Source organism: Brassica napus, chromosome A9 (genome assembly GCF_020379485.1).
Source record: "Brassica napus cultivar Da-Ae chromosome A9, Da-Ae, whole genome shotgun sequence".
NCBI lineage: Eukaryota > Viridiplantae > Streptophyta > Magnoliopsida > Brassicales > Brassicaceae > Brassica > Brassica napus.
The window spans coordinates 27,064,190-27,083,579 of record NC_063442.1 but is presented as its reverse complement, the minus strand read 5'-3'; the positions used below and the strand labels follow the sequence as shown (position 1 = coordinate 27,083,579).

Here is a 19,390-nt window from a genome sequence, read left to right as displayed (position 1 = left end):
TGAGTGCTGCAATACCTGTTACGTGTGGAGCTGACATGCTTGTCCCTGACTCCATAGCGAAACGCTCACCTAATTATCATAAATGTACAAGTTCACAAGCCATTTATCCAACCATTATCATCTACACAAACCATCTTAAATCATTTATCAATTAGCAGTGCATTGTTGTAAGTTGTAACAATTAACAAAATATGTATTCCAAAGATTAGAAAATATAAGAACTGATAAAATTGAAAATCCACTATAAATTATTATTTTTGGGTAACTGAGTAAATATCGGCTAACATAAATGTTATCAAAATTAAAATAACGACTAACATAAAGATCTGATAAAACTGAAGATCCGTAAGAACACTTTCAAGAAAGTGTGTGTACCTATGTCGAAAATCAAACCAGGGTCAAGAGCTGCAGTAGCGTTAACGAATCCACTACCCATATCAAAAGGCGTTGCGGGGGTTTGAGTAGCTCTTGACCCTGGTTTGATTTATAGGACCACCCTTTCTGTCTGTTAGAGAAGCAGTTGTGGAGAGCGCGGATGCAATGGCTGCAGGTGTGAAATGAGGGAACTTCTGCTTGATGAGTGCTGCAATACCCGTTACGTGTGGAGCTGACATGCTTCTCCCTGACTCCATAGCGAAACGCTCACCTAATTATCATAAATGTACAAGTTCACAGGCCATTTATCCAACCATTATCATCTACACAAACCATGTATCACTTAATTTCAAGTCTTTTGTAACATCATACAAACCAATTATCAATTTTTTTAAGTATCAAACTATGTATCAGCAAACAAAACGTGGACCATGTATCTAATTATTTATCAGACAACAAACAATTTATCATATAACGTATTAACTCACAAGCCATGTATCAATTCATTTGGCAGCTAACAACCCATGTATCAACAATGTATAAGCTAGCAAATCATTTTTCAAACCATTTATCATCTAACAAATCATGTATCAATACCAATCATTTATCAACAAACCAGGTAGCAACTCATTTATCAGATAACAAACAATTTACCATACAATATATTAACTCATAAACCATGTATCAACTCATTTAGCAGTTAACAAATCAAATATCAAACAATGTATATGCTAGCAAACTATTTTTCAGAACATTTAGCAGCTAACAAATCATTATCAATTAACGACAAATATAACATCTTAAATCATTTATCAATTAGCAGTGCATTGTTGTAAGTTGTAACAATTAACAAAATATGTATTCCAAAGATTAGAAAATATAAAAACTGATAAAATTGAAAATCCACTATAAATTATTATTTTTGGGTAACTGAGTAAATATCAGCTAACATAAATGTTATCAAAATTAAAATAACGACTAACATAAAGATCTGATAAAACTGAAGATCCGTAAGAACACTTTTATTATGGATAATTGTAAATGAATTGCGATTTAGAATTGAAGGTGGCGGTAACCGTGAGAGATAATCAAGATTGTATCTTGTATTTATATGTGTATCGGTAAGAAAAATGAGATTTATTTTGACACAGCGGTGGTGGCGTCGAAGATGGCAGAAGTTGTTGTTCTTTGAGAGCTTGCGAGTGGATGGGATGAGAGCGTTTGTGACAGAACTCAAGGAAGATAGAAGTGGAAGACTGGAAACGGCGTAGTGAATCTCTAGCCATCATTTTTGTTAACAATAATCGAAAGAGAATGTTGAAATTAATAATTTCAAGCTCAACAAAAATATGTTTTGATTGAGTTCATTTTTGTCTTTTGATTCTTCTTCTTCTCATTTGCTTTTGCAAATCTATGTTCTCTCTCTCTCTCTCTCTCTCTCTCTCTCTCTCTCTCTCTCTCTCTCTCTCTCTCTCTCTCTCTCTCTCTCTCTCTCTCTCTCTCTCTATTTTAAACGGTGTTATTTTGTTAGGAGAGATATATCCGACAAATTTTAAGTTTATGTACATGATCAGAAGCTATGACAACAGGTTGATACATGAACTGATTAACGTACACGACAACTGGATCTATGACACTAGAGGCATAATCGGTATGGTTTGGATGACGGTAAAAAAAAGAGGGTAGTTAGTTAATTATTGTCTATTTTATGGGCATAGCTCCTAATTTTTCTATTTTTAGTGTGAAATGACAAAAACAACTTTTATTTAATTGAATAAAAATAGATTAACTCAATAGAAAATATAGTTTACTCTATTTTCTTATTGCTAAACGTGTTTACAATCATACTCAAATATACAAAGAAACTGAAATAACCTAATAAACAATATATATTATTTTCACATTTACTCCGAATTATTTTGCTTATGTTACCAATCAAACTCAAAAATATTATATTAATAACCAATTTTGCCCAAAAGTAAACAAAAGTGTACCTCCAACCAAAAGTAAACAAAAGTGTACCTCCGAATTATTTTACTTATGTTACCAATCAAAACCCAAAATATTATATTAATAACCAATTTTGTTCAAAAGTAAACAAAATTGTACCTCCAAATCAAATTTTTGTTTGTTGCTCTCTACATTGGAAAACAAAGTTCAAGATAAAGACAATTTTTTTTAATTACTTAAAAATCAAAGATTGGATTAGATTCAATAAAAAGTTAAAAACCATCACAAAAACACTCCAAAAACAAATTTACAAACTACACATTTTTTCTAAAGCTTTTTAATCAGCAGGACAATAAACAAACTACACAATCACTAAAAGCTTTTTTCTTAACAACTTCCTGGAGTTTGTTTTCATCACACAAAAACTCTTCATAGAACAACCCTACTATTATCATCTCTCAGACAGCAATCTTGTAGATGACTGTCACCGGAATGTTAACCACGTGACCTCTGTCTCCAACCATCTCTATTCTTCCAAAACTCGCTACCGAACCATTCTTAATCGCCCGAAAGACAAGACTCATGACCCTTGTCTCACCGTTCCCGATTGTAAACTTGGCAGGAGAGACCTTAACAGAAACCGAGTCAGGTGCCTTCCACCCTACTGTATAAGTCTCGTTTGTAACAGTAGCTGCAATATTAGTAACCCATCTTAGTACAGTTCTAGTACCAACAAGCTTAGCTATTGTCACCGAGGGAAGGTTCAGGTCAGAGGCTGCAAGGGAGGAGTTATACGCAGAGCAGCTTTCTCCTGTGTAGTTGAGAACAACGGGAGATGATCCGTTGATCCCACAGAGGAACTTCATGTATTCATTGTAACCTACATTTAGCAGAAACACTTCATGTTAATAAAAAAAGATGGAGAGTGTTGGACTTGGGAGGTTCAAGAAAGTGTGTACCAACCTATGTCGAAAATCAAACCAGGGTCAAGAGCTGCAGTAGCATTAACGAATCCACTGCCCATATCGAAAGGCGTTGCAGGGGTTTGAGTAGCGTCAGGGTTTAAGACAGTGCGTTGCGCCATTATAGGACCACCCTTTCTGTCTGTTAGAGAAGCTGTTGTCGAGAGCGCGGATGCGATGGCTGCAGGTGTGAAATGAGGGAACTTCTGCTTGATGAGTGCTGCAATACCCGTTACGTGTGGAGCAGACATGCTTGTCCCTGACTCCATCGCAAAACGCTCACCTAAACACCGCCAAAGCTCAAAAAGACTACCAGAAACATAACATGAGTAGATCTTATAATATATGTACCTTGAAAATCAGCAGTACCGATGCCAAGAGGACTCCAAGCGCCCCATATAGAGTTCCCTGGAGCTACTAAGTTGGGTTTCATTACATCAGCATCTTGGAAAGAATCGTCTTCTGGGTCAGGTCCTCTAGCAGAGAAGTACATCACCTTTGGTGCTGTAATGCCATAGGTAGGCTTCATGCCACCAACTATTCTCGCAACTGATGCAGAACCAACTATTTTCCCTGAAGCATTGTCCCTCGACAGAGAAGTATTGTAGTACTGAAGTAAAGCCTGCACATGGTACATTAAGTTACATTCTTGTTCACTGTAATAGACTAGTTTACATTTTAAGATTGTGGTTATACCAGAGAATCTTGTGGGGAGGAGATTAGAATCCCTGGGATATCCATTGGAGTTGAAGTCATCTGAAAACCAGTGGAAGAAGGATCCATATAGAAGACAAGACCTGCTGCTGTTAAGTTCTTTGCTGTTATCAAGGCTTGTTTGACGGTTGAGACACCGAGAATAAACCGGACTGTGTAACTGCAGACAAGTATCTTCCCCTGCACCAGCTTCTGATCATAGCTACTCGAATCTTGGCACTCCCCAACATATATAGCATCCATAATGGTAGTACCATTGCGGAGCGCATGTGCAGCTAAAACAAGCTTGTGCATTGTCCTTGTACCAGCTAATAGCAAAAATGAGAAACTAGTAAAGGTAAGGTCAAGATAGAAGCTAAGGTGTAAACATAACGGGACTTACATGCGAGTCCAACTCCAGAGATGGTGACATTATTTCCTAGAATTATCGAGTTAGTATAAACTCTATCATGAGATGTAGCTCCAACAGTGAAGATCCAAGGACTGAAAGAAGACATGCTCTTAGGAGCTGGTCCTGTGTTACCAGCTGCTTGCACTACAAAGATGCCAGCTTTCACAGCTGAAAGCAATGCCATATCAATCGGGTTGAAGAAGGTGGCGATGCCAGGTGGACGTCTATTCGGTGTGATTGATAAGTTTATTATGTCAACTCCATCTTGAGCAGCCTTAAAAAGATGACAATATTATACATAACTATGTCAACTACCAAATCATTTCATCAAAGTTTCAGTACAAAGATAACAATTTCTTCACCTGATCTATGGCTGCAATGATATCTGCTGCAAAACCTCCAAACCTTTTATACAATGCCTTGTAAATAGCAACACTAACAAGAACAGACAGTGACATTTAGTATTTGTAAAAACTGTTTCCAAGGAGAATACTCTATCCGTTTCATTTTATATAGTTTTAGTTTTTCACATAAATTAAGAAGATTATTTAATTTTATGTTTTACCCCTAAACAGTACATTGTTTCATTTGATTAATGAGCTAAAAATACGGATAAAAATGGAAAACTATCAAAGAAATGCATTTAAAAGAGAAAACAACACTAAAAATGAAACAAATTTTACTCTAAAACGAACAGTTAAATATGCAACATAAGGAGTGTCATTTTGTGGTATTGACTTACTGAGCACGAGGAGCCATCCCACTAGCATTCCCAAGGTGATGACCACAAACCACCACAGGGACCCCGTGATTACCAGCTGCAACAGAAGCTGTGTGACTGCATAAACCAACCAATATCAGCATTAACCATATTAGATTGAATCAAAAACATAAGAGTGGCTTTTACACTTACGTGCCATGCCCTTCACCATCAAACGGTGAAGCATCGTCCTGAGATGAATTCAAGACTCCTCTACTGAGAGCCGACTCAGCGAAATGGCGTGCTCCAACGAGCTTCCTGTTGCAAGAACCGGAAGGGAAACCTGTGGTGACTTCACAGACACCAGTAAACCGAGGAGGGACCGGATACGAATGTCCCGGGACTTTGTCACTAAAACTTGGATGAGTGGGGTCAATTCCAGTATCGATAAACCCTATAACAACTCCTTCTCCTGCGTACTCAGAGCCTCCTTCACGGGGCCAAGCTCCACGTGGCAAACCTAAGAACTGCGGCGTGTGAGTGGTTGCTTTCTTAACCGGATAATCAAGAACCACATTGTGCACTTCCTTTCTTGCAGCTAGTCTTTCAGCCTTGAGAGAAAAAAAAACAGTTAAAAACATAGAACAAGCACTAACAATTAGAGATTCAGAGATATGAGAGTACCTGTTGTTGGGTGATAACAGCTGAAAACCCATTGATGAGATAGTGGTAGCTGTAGAGCTTAATGTAATTCTCCTTTCTCAATACTTTTCTCAACAACGAGTCATGAACTCTAATTAAATAAGCGCTTCGGTTCCTAAATGTATAAACAAAGAGATTAAGATTGTAATCGGAGCATAAAGGTATAAGCTTGAATCTCAAAATTCCATCAGACATAGCTTCGTTTAACAACATAAAGGTTTCAGCTTGGAGCCGCCTTTTATAGTTTAAGACTTCTAGGAAAAGACCAAAGAACAACAAGCGACAAGTAATCTGGGGCCCAAAATTGATGAATTGCAACATTTGTGGCAAACATGAAGAATAATAAAGGAGGTAACTTTTTTGTACATACGATGTTCTGTAAGTTTGAGATGAAGTAGATGTAAGGCTGTGTTTGGAGGCATCCGTTTCTCTGCCGGAGGAGGAATGAACAGATGGAGGGTCCTTGAGAGTAACAATGTAAACAGCAGAAGAAGACAAAACAGTAGCGTTTTGGTCGGAGTCATCCAAACAGAACACAGAGGACGAAACCAAACAGAGCACAAACACGGAACGCACAAATGAAGAAGACTCTTCCATGATTCTTGAGCAAAAAATTCTCAGAAGAAAAGGGGGAAAGATTGGAAATTGCAGATACCCATCAAAGCTCCATGGGAGTAGAGTAGTGTATCTCAGAAGCAGAGAAGGAGGAAGAGAGAGTTTTTTAGAGTACAATGGTCTCAGAGTAGTACTTTTGTCTGAAGAAAGAAGGAAAAGGCTTCTCGGTGTCTGAAATGCTTTATTAATGCAAAGATCGGTGGAAGGGCTTTTAACATGTTCTCACTTGTAGTTTTCTTTTGTTTCCAAGTGTGTTTATGCTTCGTAATGCATCTCTATATAGCTTTACTATATAGTAGTATAAAAAAATGATCACCTCTGTTGTCTTTTATTTCATTTTTGACTCATTCAATATTCATCTTTCCTAAGTATTTTCTATCAAAATTTAATATAACTTCGTTTACACATTAAGTAGGGGGAAAACGAGACAGCAAGTGAAAGTGTTTCATATACAACAAGTCTTTTTTCACTTTTAAAATCTTTAGTTGTTTGTTCTTTTATCTTTTAGCCTTTTAGGTGACGTTTTGTCTATTGTCCAACGGTAAGATTCTTTGATAAGTCGCTTTTCTTCTTCTTCTTCTTAATAACATCCGTTACTCTTCTTTTGACCATTTTCATCCACTACAACAAAAATCGATCAAGCTATAACGGATGTATCCAGACCGGTCCAGACTCGAAATACTTATTCTTCACTTAGCAGCATACGAACAAACAAAACCAAGATTTAACCTTTTTTTTTCTTACTAATCTACTATCATGAGACAAGAAGATATGCTTTACTGTTCTAGAAGCACATGAGATGAAAGCCATGATTAATTAGCCGCATCAAAAGAAGTAGGTCCAATGTATACTTTTTTTAACTTTTTAACCTTTTAATTAACACGAGTCATTACACTCGCTTTACATCATTGTATATAGTATTTACCCGTTGAGTACCTTCTTTTTAGCAAGAGATAATGGATTCTGTAATCAACACCATCTCTGCGTTGGTTCCAACTTAAACCAACACTAAAAGTATCTCCTTTTATGGTTACCTCAGAATCTTGTTCTTGTTTCTTCATCAAATCAAAGAATACACATGCTTGGGGTTTACAGTAATCCATCATGCATACGAACTTAAAGCACACTGAAGCTCTTCGACATGGACATATTTTTTCCGGCATTCAGAGCTCCGACCAAAAAAAAGCCCGTACCTGTAAAAATATCTAGAGATGATCTGGACCGGGATAGGTTTAATCCGGTTAAGATAACAACAAACTCGGGTTATACGTGTAGATCACAGATCATAGGCCCAATAATAGCTGGGCTACATACGATCCGTCACAACATCACACAAAAAAAAAACGACGCACCGTGAGATTTGATAACAAAGAAACAGCAAGTAGGTTTATTGATTCAGCCACGTCGGACGGTGACGATAACCGATAGGGTTCAACGACGATAATTTCGAACTTTGAAGTTAGGAGAGTGAAATGGCGGTGATGATATCGACGAATAGTTTCGTCGTCAAAGCCTCTTTATTCGATGAGAGTCGGAACTTTCGCTGCAATTCTCGCCGGAGACCGGTGTTTCGTCAAGTTTGGTTTAACAGCCGGCGACTCGTTCCTCTAAATACGAAGAAAAATGTAATCTTGTGTTTGAATTCGAACACGAAGGAGGTGGGTTTGCAAACTTCAGGTGATGGAGGGTTTGCGTTCAAACCCAGTTTCGATCAGTATCTGCAAATCATGGAATCGGTTAAAACAGCTCGGAACAAGAAGAAAGTCGACGGCTTGGTTATAGATAAAGAAGGTGAGGATGATGGTGAAAATGGTGGTGATAGAAGAAGATTAGTGTTGGGACGAGATGTTGAAGATGTGAAGACTAAAGATGAAGGTTTCAGGAGAAGATACTCGAGGCAGGAGTTGGTCAGCGGCGAGAAACGTGATGATGGGAGAGGTTTCAAGAGGAATGAAGAAAATGGGATTCATAGTGGTGAGACTTCTTCAGTGACTGCCCCAGAAGATGAGAGCTTTAGGAGAAGAAAGTACGTGAAGCAGGATATGGTTAAGTATCAGCGGTCCCCTGATGCATCTAGAGGGATTGAGAGAGGTTCTAAAGCTGATGTTGTTGGAGAAAGGCGGTTTCATAGAACAGACAAAGATGTCAAATGGAGTAAGAGTGGTGGATCTTCCTCAGTGGCTGCCCCGGAAGATGAGAGCTTCAACAAAAGGTACGTGAAGCAGGAGATGGTTAGGTACCAACGTTCCCCTGATGCATCCAAAGGGATTGAGAGAGGTTCCAAAGCCGATACTGTTGGAGATAGGCGGTTTCAGGGAATAGCCAAAGATGTGAAATGGAGTAAGAGTGGTGAATCGTCAGTGATTGTGCGAGAAGATGAGGGTTTCAGGAGACAGAATCCGAAGCAGGAGATGATGAGGTATCAGCGTGACAATGGTACATCAAGAGGAAGTGAGAGAGGTTCCAGGGGAGATGGATTGGATCTTCTCGCTGAGGAAAGGCGAATTGAGAGACTAGCCAACGAGAGGCATGAGTTAAGAAGTAGCAAGTTGAGTAGAACCAGGAAAGTAGGTGCTAAGAAGGATGATGATGATAGCTTGTTTGACATGGAAAGTCCTGCCTTTAGGTTTTCTGATGAGTCCAGTGACATAGTGGACAAGCCAGCAACTTCACGTCTCGAAATGGAAGACAGAATAGAGAAGCTAGCAAAAGTGTATGTGTTTTAAGTTATTATCTAGTTTTGGTTCAAGTTCCTAGGTTTACTTGGAAGAAAGAAACTAGGAGTTAGATATTGGATTTTGGTTTAGTTGTGTGCTATTGCAGATGATATTAGTTCATTTCTCATGAAACTATTATCAAATTCAGCTGAATTTTATGTTTAAGGAAGTTTATTTCGCTAGGTTGAATGGTGCAGACATCAATATGCCTGAGTGGCTCTTTTCCAAGGCGATCCGGAGTGCAAAGATCAGATATACGGATTACACTATAATGAGACTGATCCACTTTCTAGGGAAACTTGGAAACTGGAGACGAGTTCTTCAAGTCATTGAGTGGCTTCAAAGGCAAGACCGTTTCAAATCAAACAAGCTAAGGTACTATTCTAAAAGTGAGCTGTTGGAATTCAGTTGTAGAACTCTAGAGTCTTCTTCAGGGGTAATGCTGACAGATTTTACCTTTTTGGATCCAGAATCATTTCCACAACTGCACTAAATGTGCTTGGTAAGTCAAGAAGGCCTGTGGAAGCTCTCAATGTATTCCATGCAATGATGGTAAAAACCATTATACCATTCATGTATGTGTTCTTTTTTGCTTCCGCTATGATCTGAGGTTTTCTTTGTGTTTTTCTTCACCAGTTACAAATATCATCATATCCGGATATGGTAGCGTACCGTTCAATTGCAGTAACACTTGGACAAGCTGGTCATATAAAGGAACTCTTTCATGTGATTGACACAATGCGATCTCCACCTAAAAAGAAGTTCAAGCCAACGACACTTGCAAAATGGGATCCCCGCCTTGAACCTGACGTTGTTGTCTACAATGCGGTCAGTGATTTATGATTGTCTCGTTCTTTTGAAGATGTATATAGCCTCCATCTAATGTGAGTGGTGGACATCCATCCACTACAGGTGCTCAACGCATGTGTTCAACGGAAGCAGTGGGAAGGAGCATTCTGGGTCTTACAGCAGTTAAAGCAAAGAGGACAAAAACCTTCTCCTGTCACCTATGGCCTCGTCATGGAGGTTAAATAGTCATTCTCCTCATAACAGTTAATGTTCCATAACAACATAATTCAGTAGTAGATTTGTATTTTCTGTCTAAGCAGGTGATGCTAGCATGTGAGAAATACAACTTAGTTCATGAATTCTTCAGGAAGATGCAGAAATCCTCTATCCCTAATGCTCTAGCATACAGAGGTGTTTTGTGAACTCTTTGTCTTTTTTTTCCTCTACGTTATTAGTTTTTAAGGAGTGTAACCAATCATCTCTTCCTGTGATCAGTTCTTGTTAATACACTGTGGAAAGAAGGCAAAACCGATGAGGCCATAGAGACGGTTGAGGATATGGAAGGCCGTGGTATTGTTGGATCAGCTGCTCTTTACTACGACCTTGCTCGCTGTCTATGTAGCGCAGGAAGGTGCAGTGAAGGGCTTAACATGGTAAAATTCTGTAAACCCAGCAGTCCTTAAAGCGTATCGAGAATCTGATCTAGAAAGCTGATCTTGATTATATACCATCCAATGTCAGATTAAGAAGATATGTAGAGTTGCAAATAAGCCTCTTGTGGTGACTTACACTGGCCTTATACAAGCATGCCTCGACTCCGGAAACGTGAAGAACGCAGCTTATATCTTTGATCAGATGAAGGAGGTCTGCAAACCGAACCTAGTGACGTGCAACATAATGCTAAAAGCTTATCTACAACAAGACGGGTTGTTTGAAGAAGGCAGGGAACTTTTCCAGAAGATGTTGGAAGATGGAAATAATATAGAAAGCAGCTCAGATTTCGAATCGAGAGTGTTGCCAGACACGTATACTTTCAACACAATGCTAGAAGCTTGCGCTGAACATAAAAAGTGGGATGATTTTGGTTATGCGTATAGGGAGATGTTGCGTCACGGATACCATTTCAATGCCAAACGTCATCTCAAAATGGTTCTTGAAGCTAGCAGAGCAGGACAGGAAGAAGTGATGGAAGCGACATGGGAACATCTGAGACGGAGTAATAGGATTCCGCCTTCGCCTCTAATCAAAGAGAGATTCTGCAGGAAGCTCGAGAAAGGCGATCATGCAACGGCCATATCCTCTCTTGCTGTTCTTAATGGTAACATCGAGGAGACCGAGCTACGTGCATGGTCCTCGGACGCATGGTCCAAGGTCTTGTACCGGTTTGAGAAAGATTCAGTTTTGAGGTTAATGGACGATGTGAACAGACGCGTGGGTTTGAGAAGTGAGTCTTCGGATTCGGTTTTGGGGAATCTTTTGAGTTCTTGTAAAGAGTTTCTGAAGAACAGAACACAAGTGTTGTAAGTTATTGATACTCTTTATAACATTATGAGAAAAGACTGTGATTGTTGTAATTTCTTTAAAGATATAAGAAAGTGGTGAGGGAGAACTGAGAAGTATATTATTACGTATTAACAACTATGTGAATCATCGCTGCTATCTGAATAGAGTTTCAATTAGAGTTTAAACATAGTTAATTAGTTGCGAGACAACTCAATCCCAAACCTAATACTGAAGAACATAACTCAAGTGTTGCGATTTATTGCGTATCTAATGTCAAAAGCAAAGTAGATAAGGAGACAATGTGTTAACATCTAAAAGAGAGAACGTTTATGATAAACTTCTTTGATAAATTGGAAAAGTCATAAGTTGGACTATTACATAATGATGAACTACTTTGTTTACAAGTCGTAAGTAAGTAGGTTTTTTTTTCAAACCGCGTAGTCTACTCACTATCAAAATAATAATCTATTAAAAATACATATAAGTATGGGCAAATCTCCAAAATAGCAACTTTCTAAGTTTATATCACAAAAATAGCACTCAAAAACTAAAATGACCAAAATAGCATTTTATCTTTTGAAAAATTTAAATTTTTTTATTTTTCAAAATTTGAAATCTTATCCCCAAAACCTCACTTCTCAACTCTAAACCCTAAAACATAAACTCTAAATCATAAACCCTAAATTCTAAACCCTAAACCCCACCACTTAAGTGCTATTTTGTGACTTTTGGCCTTAAGTGCTAGTTTGGGAACAAAAACTTGATTTAGTGCTATTTTGGTCTTTTTCTCTATAAGTATTTTGGTTGGTTGAAAGCCAAATCTACGACTTCCAAATCATTGTACTCATTTGTTTTTCTCCACGATCTCTTTAAAAGATTTGTTTTTTTTGCTTTGATTCTTCAAACGTTCGAATATACATTGAACTAGCGTAGTTCTAAACAAAACAAATTCATTTTAGCAACAAAAATAGGCTAACCAATTCATAAAACTAAAATTTTAATTGTGTTTTTGTTGGAATGTGAAGGGGATAAAGTGTGTCGTATCTTAAGCCACCCGAAAGAACTAATTAATATGATAATGAGACGTGAAGACATAGAAAGTCAACGTGCACGAGAGTGGTCGGTCAATCGCAATTGCAACTTATATAATGAAGTCAAACACTTAATATACGTATATTTATATTGCTTTCAAACCTATTGCCTTCGTATCAAACACATCTGCTTTTTTTGGTTTGTAATAGTTAGTTATAGAACTAAACAAATTAATGTTTGATTTTGATATACAAGTATTTCTTTTGGATACGCATTATTACATGAAGCTAGCCAACAATTCATGTGTGTGATAATTTAATATGCTCGGGCTGATGAATGATGATTATAACTACTACGAATAGAAAAAGTACTTTAGAAACAAAAACGATTCGATATTATCTGAACCTCTCTCCTTTTGCTTTGTTTTCTCTCTAAAATATGACACAGAGAAAGGATCGAGAGGTTTCATGTTCCGGTATTCACCTGTCGTTTGGTGGATGACCGCTTCTTGACTCTGGGGCCGTGCCGTCTCCTTTGACGGTGGTCGCCGGCTTTTGGATCCCGGGAGTGAAAGCTTCCAAAGCTTTACTTCGCCGGTTTGTTCTTTTTTATGAAAACATAAATGGGATTTGGTGAGTTCCTTCGGTAGAGATCTCGAATAGATCGAGGTGATACTCTCCGATGGTGATGAAGCGAAGGGGTTTAAGACAAACAAGATGGTGATGTGGGATTTAATCCAGCGACGGACGGTTTGCGGGCTCCAGATGAGATCTCGACGTGGTTCGATGGAAGCTCTCCGTGGAAGCAGCTCAGCCGTGGTCGGTGGTGGTGATTTAGCCGGTGCGTTTTTCCCGGCGGCGTGTCGCTTGATTCCTCCGGCGATGGAGGGAAGGCGTCAGGATGTGACGACACGTGTACCTCGCTGTTGAGGTGTTTACACGTGTGCCGTAATGTGATTTGGAGCGGTGCTCCCTTTTGGGCTTAGCGATTGGGTCTTACTTTTCTGTTGTTGTTTGGTTTTAGTGTAAGGTTGTGTCTGTTTTGGGCTTTTCTGTAATGGTTTTCGGGCCTGGTCCAGTTAGACCTTGCTCCCTTAATAAATCAGCAGATGGAAAAAAAAAAAACTACTACGAATAGACAGTCGAATATTTAAGATTAAATGAATAAAAGTTTGTGTGACAAAAAAAGGGTACTAATAAAGCGATACCAGACAATTTGAATGTGATTTGAGCATGTTAGAGCAGGTGGGTAAACATCAATAATCACCACTAAGATACAAATGGCGTCGGCGTCAAAAAGACAAACCCACTAAGCAGCAAACACTGTTATCTTCTATCAAAAGATGTATGCATGATCATGGTCTATAAATAGCTAAGAAAAATAATATAATTGTAGTGACCGACTGATTGTAATTTGAAATGTAAATAATAGTTGAACATGCGATGGTGAAAGTTATAACCGACACAATAGAAAAGAAAGGATGGAGAGGAGGAGACAACGCATTAGGTGAAGGAGGGCTGTCCGCAGGGTACGATGGCGCTTTTAAGACATTTAAAGGCACCAAAACACGTACGTGGCGCTACTTCATGGGACTGTGCCATGCTATGTAGACCCCAACCTAACATCTACACTCTACAGTATAGTTTTTATTACAACATATTTGATGTTTAAAAAAAAAAAAACTGGCCTAGTTTGATGTTTTTTTACTCCTTCCATTCCATAATTAAAGATATTTTGCATAAAACATAAGATTAAGAAACTTAATTTTTAGAAGATAATATTATTACTAGTATAAATTAAAACTAATCATAAATAATGCCGTAAAATATTATTGATCAACGAATTTTCAATAAAATTAAAATACATTAAAAGTAAAATATTCTATATTTTGGAACATCAAATACTCTCCAAAACATCTTATTTTATAGAACAAACGGATGAAGTATTTTTTATTGATCTTCTTCTTTTATTTCTAAAATACTTATTGTAAAAAATTCAAAATAATGTTTATAGCCCAATAATTCAGAACAATATGAAACATGAAAGGATCTACCAAAAAAAAAATATGAAACATGAAAGGATACATCCTTTTCCACTAGAATGGTTCTGTCGGAAAACATGAATAGACAAAATACTGATGAGAAAAAGGAATGCAAGTAGAATGCTCAATTTTTATTTTATTTTTGGTAAAATTAGAATGCTCAATTTTTATATAGACTATGTAGTGTATGAAGTTTTTTCAGAAGTTAGATTTGGTGTTTACAATATACTGTTTGAGTTGGTGGAGATGGTGTTTATACAAAATGACATGTTTTTCATTTCATCTAGACGAATTTCACAAAACTAAGGATTTGTACATTTTCTTACCACAGATTCGTCATACGATGAATACATAATAGATAGGTTGACACGTACGAGGCTTGTACTATAGATTTTTGAACTGTTTTAGTTTTGCGTTGTTAGTATAATTTATAGTTAGTGAAAAAATAAAATAATGAAGGTATAAAACTATAAATCAATCTTTATTTTGAAGATTGAAGGTCTGATTGGTATACTGTTAAGAGTAATTAGTCGAGTAATTTGAATTAATTTGGAGAAAGTAAAAAATATATAATAATTATATTTTTTTTTATTTTTTTTAATAAACAGAAGAAAACATATCGATGTAAATCAGAAAAAAAATTATTTCAGTAAAAATGGGAATAGGACTCTTTTCATTAATCGATAAAATTTATAGGGAATTGAAGTAACAGACCGTAAAACTATTTAAATAAAACAAAAATAGTTAGGTTTTAGATAGATGGAGTTTGAGGAGGAAGCTTTAGTTTCGGTATAATGAAGTTGAGGTTTTAGGCTTTCCGATGAAGGTTCGCTTGAGGAGGAAGCTTTAGTTTCGGGTGTGTGTTTTTTTCAAGATTTGGAGTTTCTTGTTAGGCGTATTGGTTCTGGCTTGGTATCGTGAACTGATGGTTCAGGTATTTGTGGTCCGATGTTGTTATGTTGGCCACTTCATCGCTTACTCTCTCTTGTGCTTGGTTGGTTCTTGGCAAGAGTGTCGGCTGTTCAATGATTTATAACGTGTGTAGTCTCCTCTAGTTTTTGGTGTAGTTGTTGTATCTGTCGCCCGTTGTTTGGGTTTATTGGCTATGTTTCCGGGGATTATAATGTGTTTCCGCCGGCTTTTGGATATCATCCTTGTATGTTCTAGTTTCATTAATCAAATTCCGAGGGAAAAAAATGATAGATGGAGTTTTATGTTTGTTAATTGGAATTAATGATGATTAAGAAAATTAAAGTCATCATTGATAATCTCTATTCGTTAATAACACCAATGCCAAAGTCTTATCACAAAAGCACTAAGAAATCTTACCGACATGTCAGCACGACGGAGTTGGTCTCTACGCTGTACGCACAGTTGCCGGAGCTTAACAAGTGCGGCGATCTTATTGGTTGATCCTGACTTTTGTAGGAGTCAAAAAGTACTGAAAACATAAAATAAGAACTCCATCTAAAAAATAAATAAAACTAAATTTTATAGCTCTACAAAACTATTTTTTATATATTTTCTTATCTTTTTCTAAAATATACGCTAAAATGAAAATAAAATATACTCCAATATAGATTTTCAAAATAACATTTTTAATCTATACTATTATTTGCGAAATGATTTTTTTGCATTCGATCTCTTACGTTAAAAGTTAGAGTGGTTAATATCGTTTATGTTCTTAATGAATAAAATATATAAATTAGCTAAAACAAAAAAACAATTTTTTATAAGATAATTGATTAAAATTAATAATAACAAGAATTATCCAAAATATAAAAGTATGTTTTAAAATAAAAATATAATTCCTATAATATTGTGTTGTTATTCAAAAATATCTTCTAATAAAAAACAAAACAAAAAACAAAAAACGCATAACTAAATATTAATGAAGTAAAATTCTAAATTTTGTATAATTGAAAAGATAATATTGAGTGATTTATAAGATTTATTTATGAATAAAAACTGTAGTATACAAAAAACTTTTTAAAAGTTAGAGTGATCAAAATCGTTTATGTCTTTAATAAATAAAATATATAAATCAGCTAAAACCAAAAACGAATTCAATTTTCTTTTGATAAGATAATTTATAAAAATTAATAATAATAAGAATGATCCAAAATCTAAAAAGTATGTTTTAAAATAAAAAAGATAATTCTTATAATATTGTGTTGTTATTCAAAAATATCTTCTAATATAAAGTTTAAAATTAAAAACAAAAAAACACATAACTAAGTATTAATCAAGTAAAATTGTAAATTTTGTATAACTGAAAAGATAATATTGAGTGATTTCTAAGATTTATTTATGAATGAAGAATGTAGTATACAAAGATTTTTTAAAAATAATAATAATATTACGTAAGAATGTCCAAATGAAAACATAAATAATAATTTATTATTATAGTCTTTTAATTAGTAATGTATGTATTAATAATTAATTATAAAATGTTAATGTCTGCATTTTTTTAAAAATTAAACATAGAGGAATGACATTTCTTTCTCTAAATAAAAAATAATAGTTTATATTTTAGATGAAAGATAAGGGTGGGCTAAAATAATTTACCTCTTGTATTATAGAAATAAATATATAGAGATATGTAAAAAATCTCCAACAAAAATCTCATTCTAAGAATGTGTGTTTTCCAAATCTCATATATATATATATAAGTTTTTAATTTTAATATTAATTAAATATAATCAGTAAATCTTTATAAATAAATAACAAATACACATTATAAAGGAAAAATCACAATATTCTTATCATCATTCATTCTTATTGACTCCCAATCATACAAACTGCTCTATTCTAGATGTCACCCATTCTCGGGCCATACACAATTCAACTTGCATGACACATCGTTCAGATTGATGTTCAATCATCCATATATTAACCTATCATTCGATTCCTTCTAGCAACTTAGCCAGTCATAACAAACAATCATATCAAACAGTCATAACAAACAATCAAACAACAATCAATCAATCTCCCACATTAACCAAACAAGTCCATTAAATCTTCTAACAATATGAGCGTTCTTATGCAAGATGTAATATGCATCTAACATCGTAACATCTATTATGTTTTATCATCCTAACAATAAACATAACTAACCAATCACAATGCCAACACCAAACAAGATACCTTAGAATAAACTGGGTTCAAAACACCTTACTTAGAGGTATATCTGATTGATCTGAAACAAGAGATCAAGCAACAAATGACACACACCACACTGCTGGTGGCAAGGAGGACGACGGCCGACTACTTCCCGCTGTGGAAAATCGCAACAGACGAGGAAAGAGAGAGAGAGATCGGCGATGAGGAGAGAGAGAGAGAGAGAGAGAGAGAGAGAGAGAGAGAGAGAGAGAGAGAGAGAGAGAGAGAGAGAACAGAGAAATCTTCACAGTTAAGATTTTCAATCTTTTTTGGATCTCTATAAAGTTTCGTTATGGATTTGTGATGGGAGAGAAGAGAGATAAAGGCTCCTTACTTATATAAAAACAAGAGATAACCTAGGTTTAATCTTTACGGGCTCTTGATTTACTGGACTTTCCCTTTAAAACAAAAGAAATTTTGGACCACAAATTTCATGCAGTTACAAAAATGGTAGAAAGACTCTAATTTGAGAGTATACAAAGTGAAGTCTGATTGAAAGATTGTAGAAGAGTCTAGAAAATCTGACTGAAAAACTCATATAACTTAAACGAAAAAAAGAAAAGAACTTATTACAACAATTCATAAAACCGAAAGTATTTTTAAATTTAATGAAATAGCTTAAAAACTGTAAGAACTCATAGAAAATAAGGAAACAGCTCATTCTATTTTTTTTTGTAGCCCATTTTGTCATTTTCACAGTTGTTTTTTGCAGCTATCATTGATTATTTTTAATCATCAGTTTATAAGTGATAAATAACCAAAAAAATTATACTAACAAAAAAATGGAACTGAAAATGTACCATATCATAATTCATTATATTCCTTTCTTTAAATTTGTATCATGGTTGAAACTTTGATCGAATTAGAATTAGTAAACTAAATTTTATTTGTTAATCGCTATGTTCAAAAATACTTAGATTGTGACTAGACATTTTATAGAAGATTAGCGACTATGTGATTTATATTATATATATTTTTTACATTTATTTAAAATATTTAGTTTTGTGTTTATTTATAAAACTATTTTGATGAATTATCAAAATTAGATATATAACACAAAAAATTAGATAATATTATTACATTAATTTAACATATTTAAATTAATTTTGATCAATTCAAATTGATTAAAAATATTTTAAATTGATTTGAATCATATAAATTGATTTTTTTAAAAAAAATTTGGTTAAAACCGATTTTCCATATAGACACACAGTGGCGGAGCTACATTGAATAACAGGGGGGCAGCTGCCCCTAACTCATTTTAAAGATTCAGTGTAAAATATTGACTAGTTTTCATTTTGTCCCCTATCTTTTAACAAACTTCTCTTTAGTTCTATGCATAATTTTATTTTGCTCCCCACAATTTTTTTCTCTAGCTCTGCCCCTGTAGACACACCACCTAAACCTACTCTTAGAGCATTTCCAATGGTACACAAAATTTTTCTCTATATTTCATTCTAAAATAGAGTAACTCTATTATAAAATTAAATTTGTTCCAATGGTTCACTCTATAATAGAGTGAAATATAGAATAATGTTGATTTTTTTTATTCCAAATATAGAGTGAAAAATAACATTACTCTATATTTCACTCTACTATAGAATAACTCTATTATAGATTAAAATATAGAGTAAAATTTTGTGTACCAGAAAACCTCTCTTCTCTCTCTATTAGCCAAAAGTAAAAAAAAAAAATCGTAACCACCGTTCGCCTCCGGTGCGGCTGTCCTTTCGCCGG

At 35.4% G+C, this 19,390-nt stretch overlaps 2 protein-coding genes and 1 long non-coding RNA gene across 3 annotated transcripts; 1 reads left to right on the top strand and 2 right to left on the bottom strand.

Moving 5' to 3' along the window:
* Positions 1 to 2,561: 2,561 nt before the first annotated feature.
* Positions 2,562 to 6,677, bottom strand: LOC106367259 (subtilisin-like protease SBT2.1). Its single transcript, XM_013806992.3, has 10 exons — positions 6,165 to 6,677; positions 5,777 to 5,909; positions 5,306 to 5,703; positions 5,135 to 5,230; positions 4,755 to 4,827; positions 4,384 to 4,666; positions 3,984 to 4,309; positions 3,639 to 3,909; positions 3,289 to 3,570; positions 2,562 to 3,205 (listed from the first exon to the last, which is right to left on the bottom strand). The coding sequence occupies exons 1-10, from the start codon at positions 6,389 to 6,391 to the stop codon at positions 2,784 to 2,786; spliced, it is 2,511 nt and encodes an 836-aa protein (XP_013662446.1). The 5' UTR covers positions 6,392 to 6,677; the 3' UTR covers positions 2,562 to 2,783.
* A 982-nt stretch (positions 6,678 to 7,659) lies between these two features.
* Positions 7,660 to 11,534, top strand: LOC106367257 (pentatricopeptide repeat-containing protein At1g30610, chloroplastic). The gene is made up of 8 exons (XM_013806991.3): positions 7,660 to 9,122; positions 9,310 to 9,501; positions 9,597 to 9,678; positions 9,763 to 9,954; positions 10,039 to 10,152; positions 10,236 to 10,326; positions 10,411 to 10,568; positions 10,657 to 11,534. The coding sequence occupies exons 1-8, from the start codon at positions 7,882 to 7,884 to the stop codon at positions 11,437 to 11,439; spliced, it is 2,853 nt and encodes a 950-aa protein (XP_013662445.2). The 5' UTR covers positions 7,660 to 7,881; the 3' UTR covers positions 11,440 to 11,534.
* On the bottom strand, positions 10,914 to 19,196 carry LOC106367258. Its single transcript, XR_007316036.1, has 2 exons — positions 15,821 to 19,196; positions 10,914 to 11,412 (listed from the first exon to the last, which is right to left on the bottom strand). It is a non-coding gene; the product is annotated as an uncharacterized LOC106367258 (long non-coding RNA).
* Between the last annotated feature and the right edge of the window lie 194 nt (positions 19,197 to 19,390).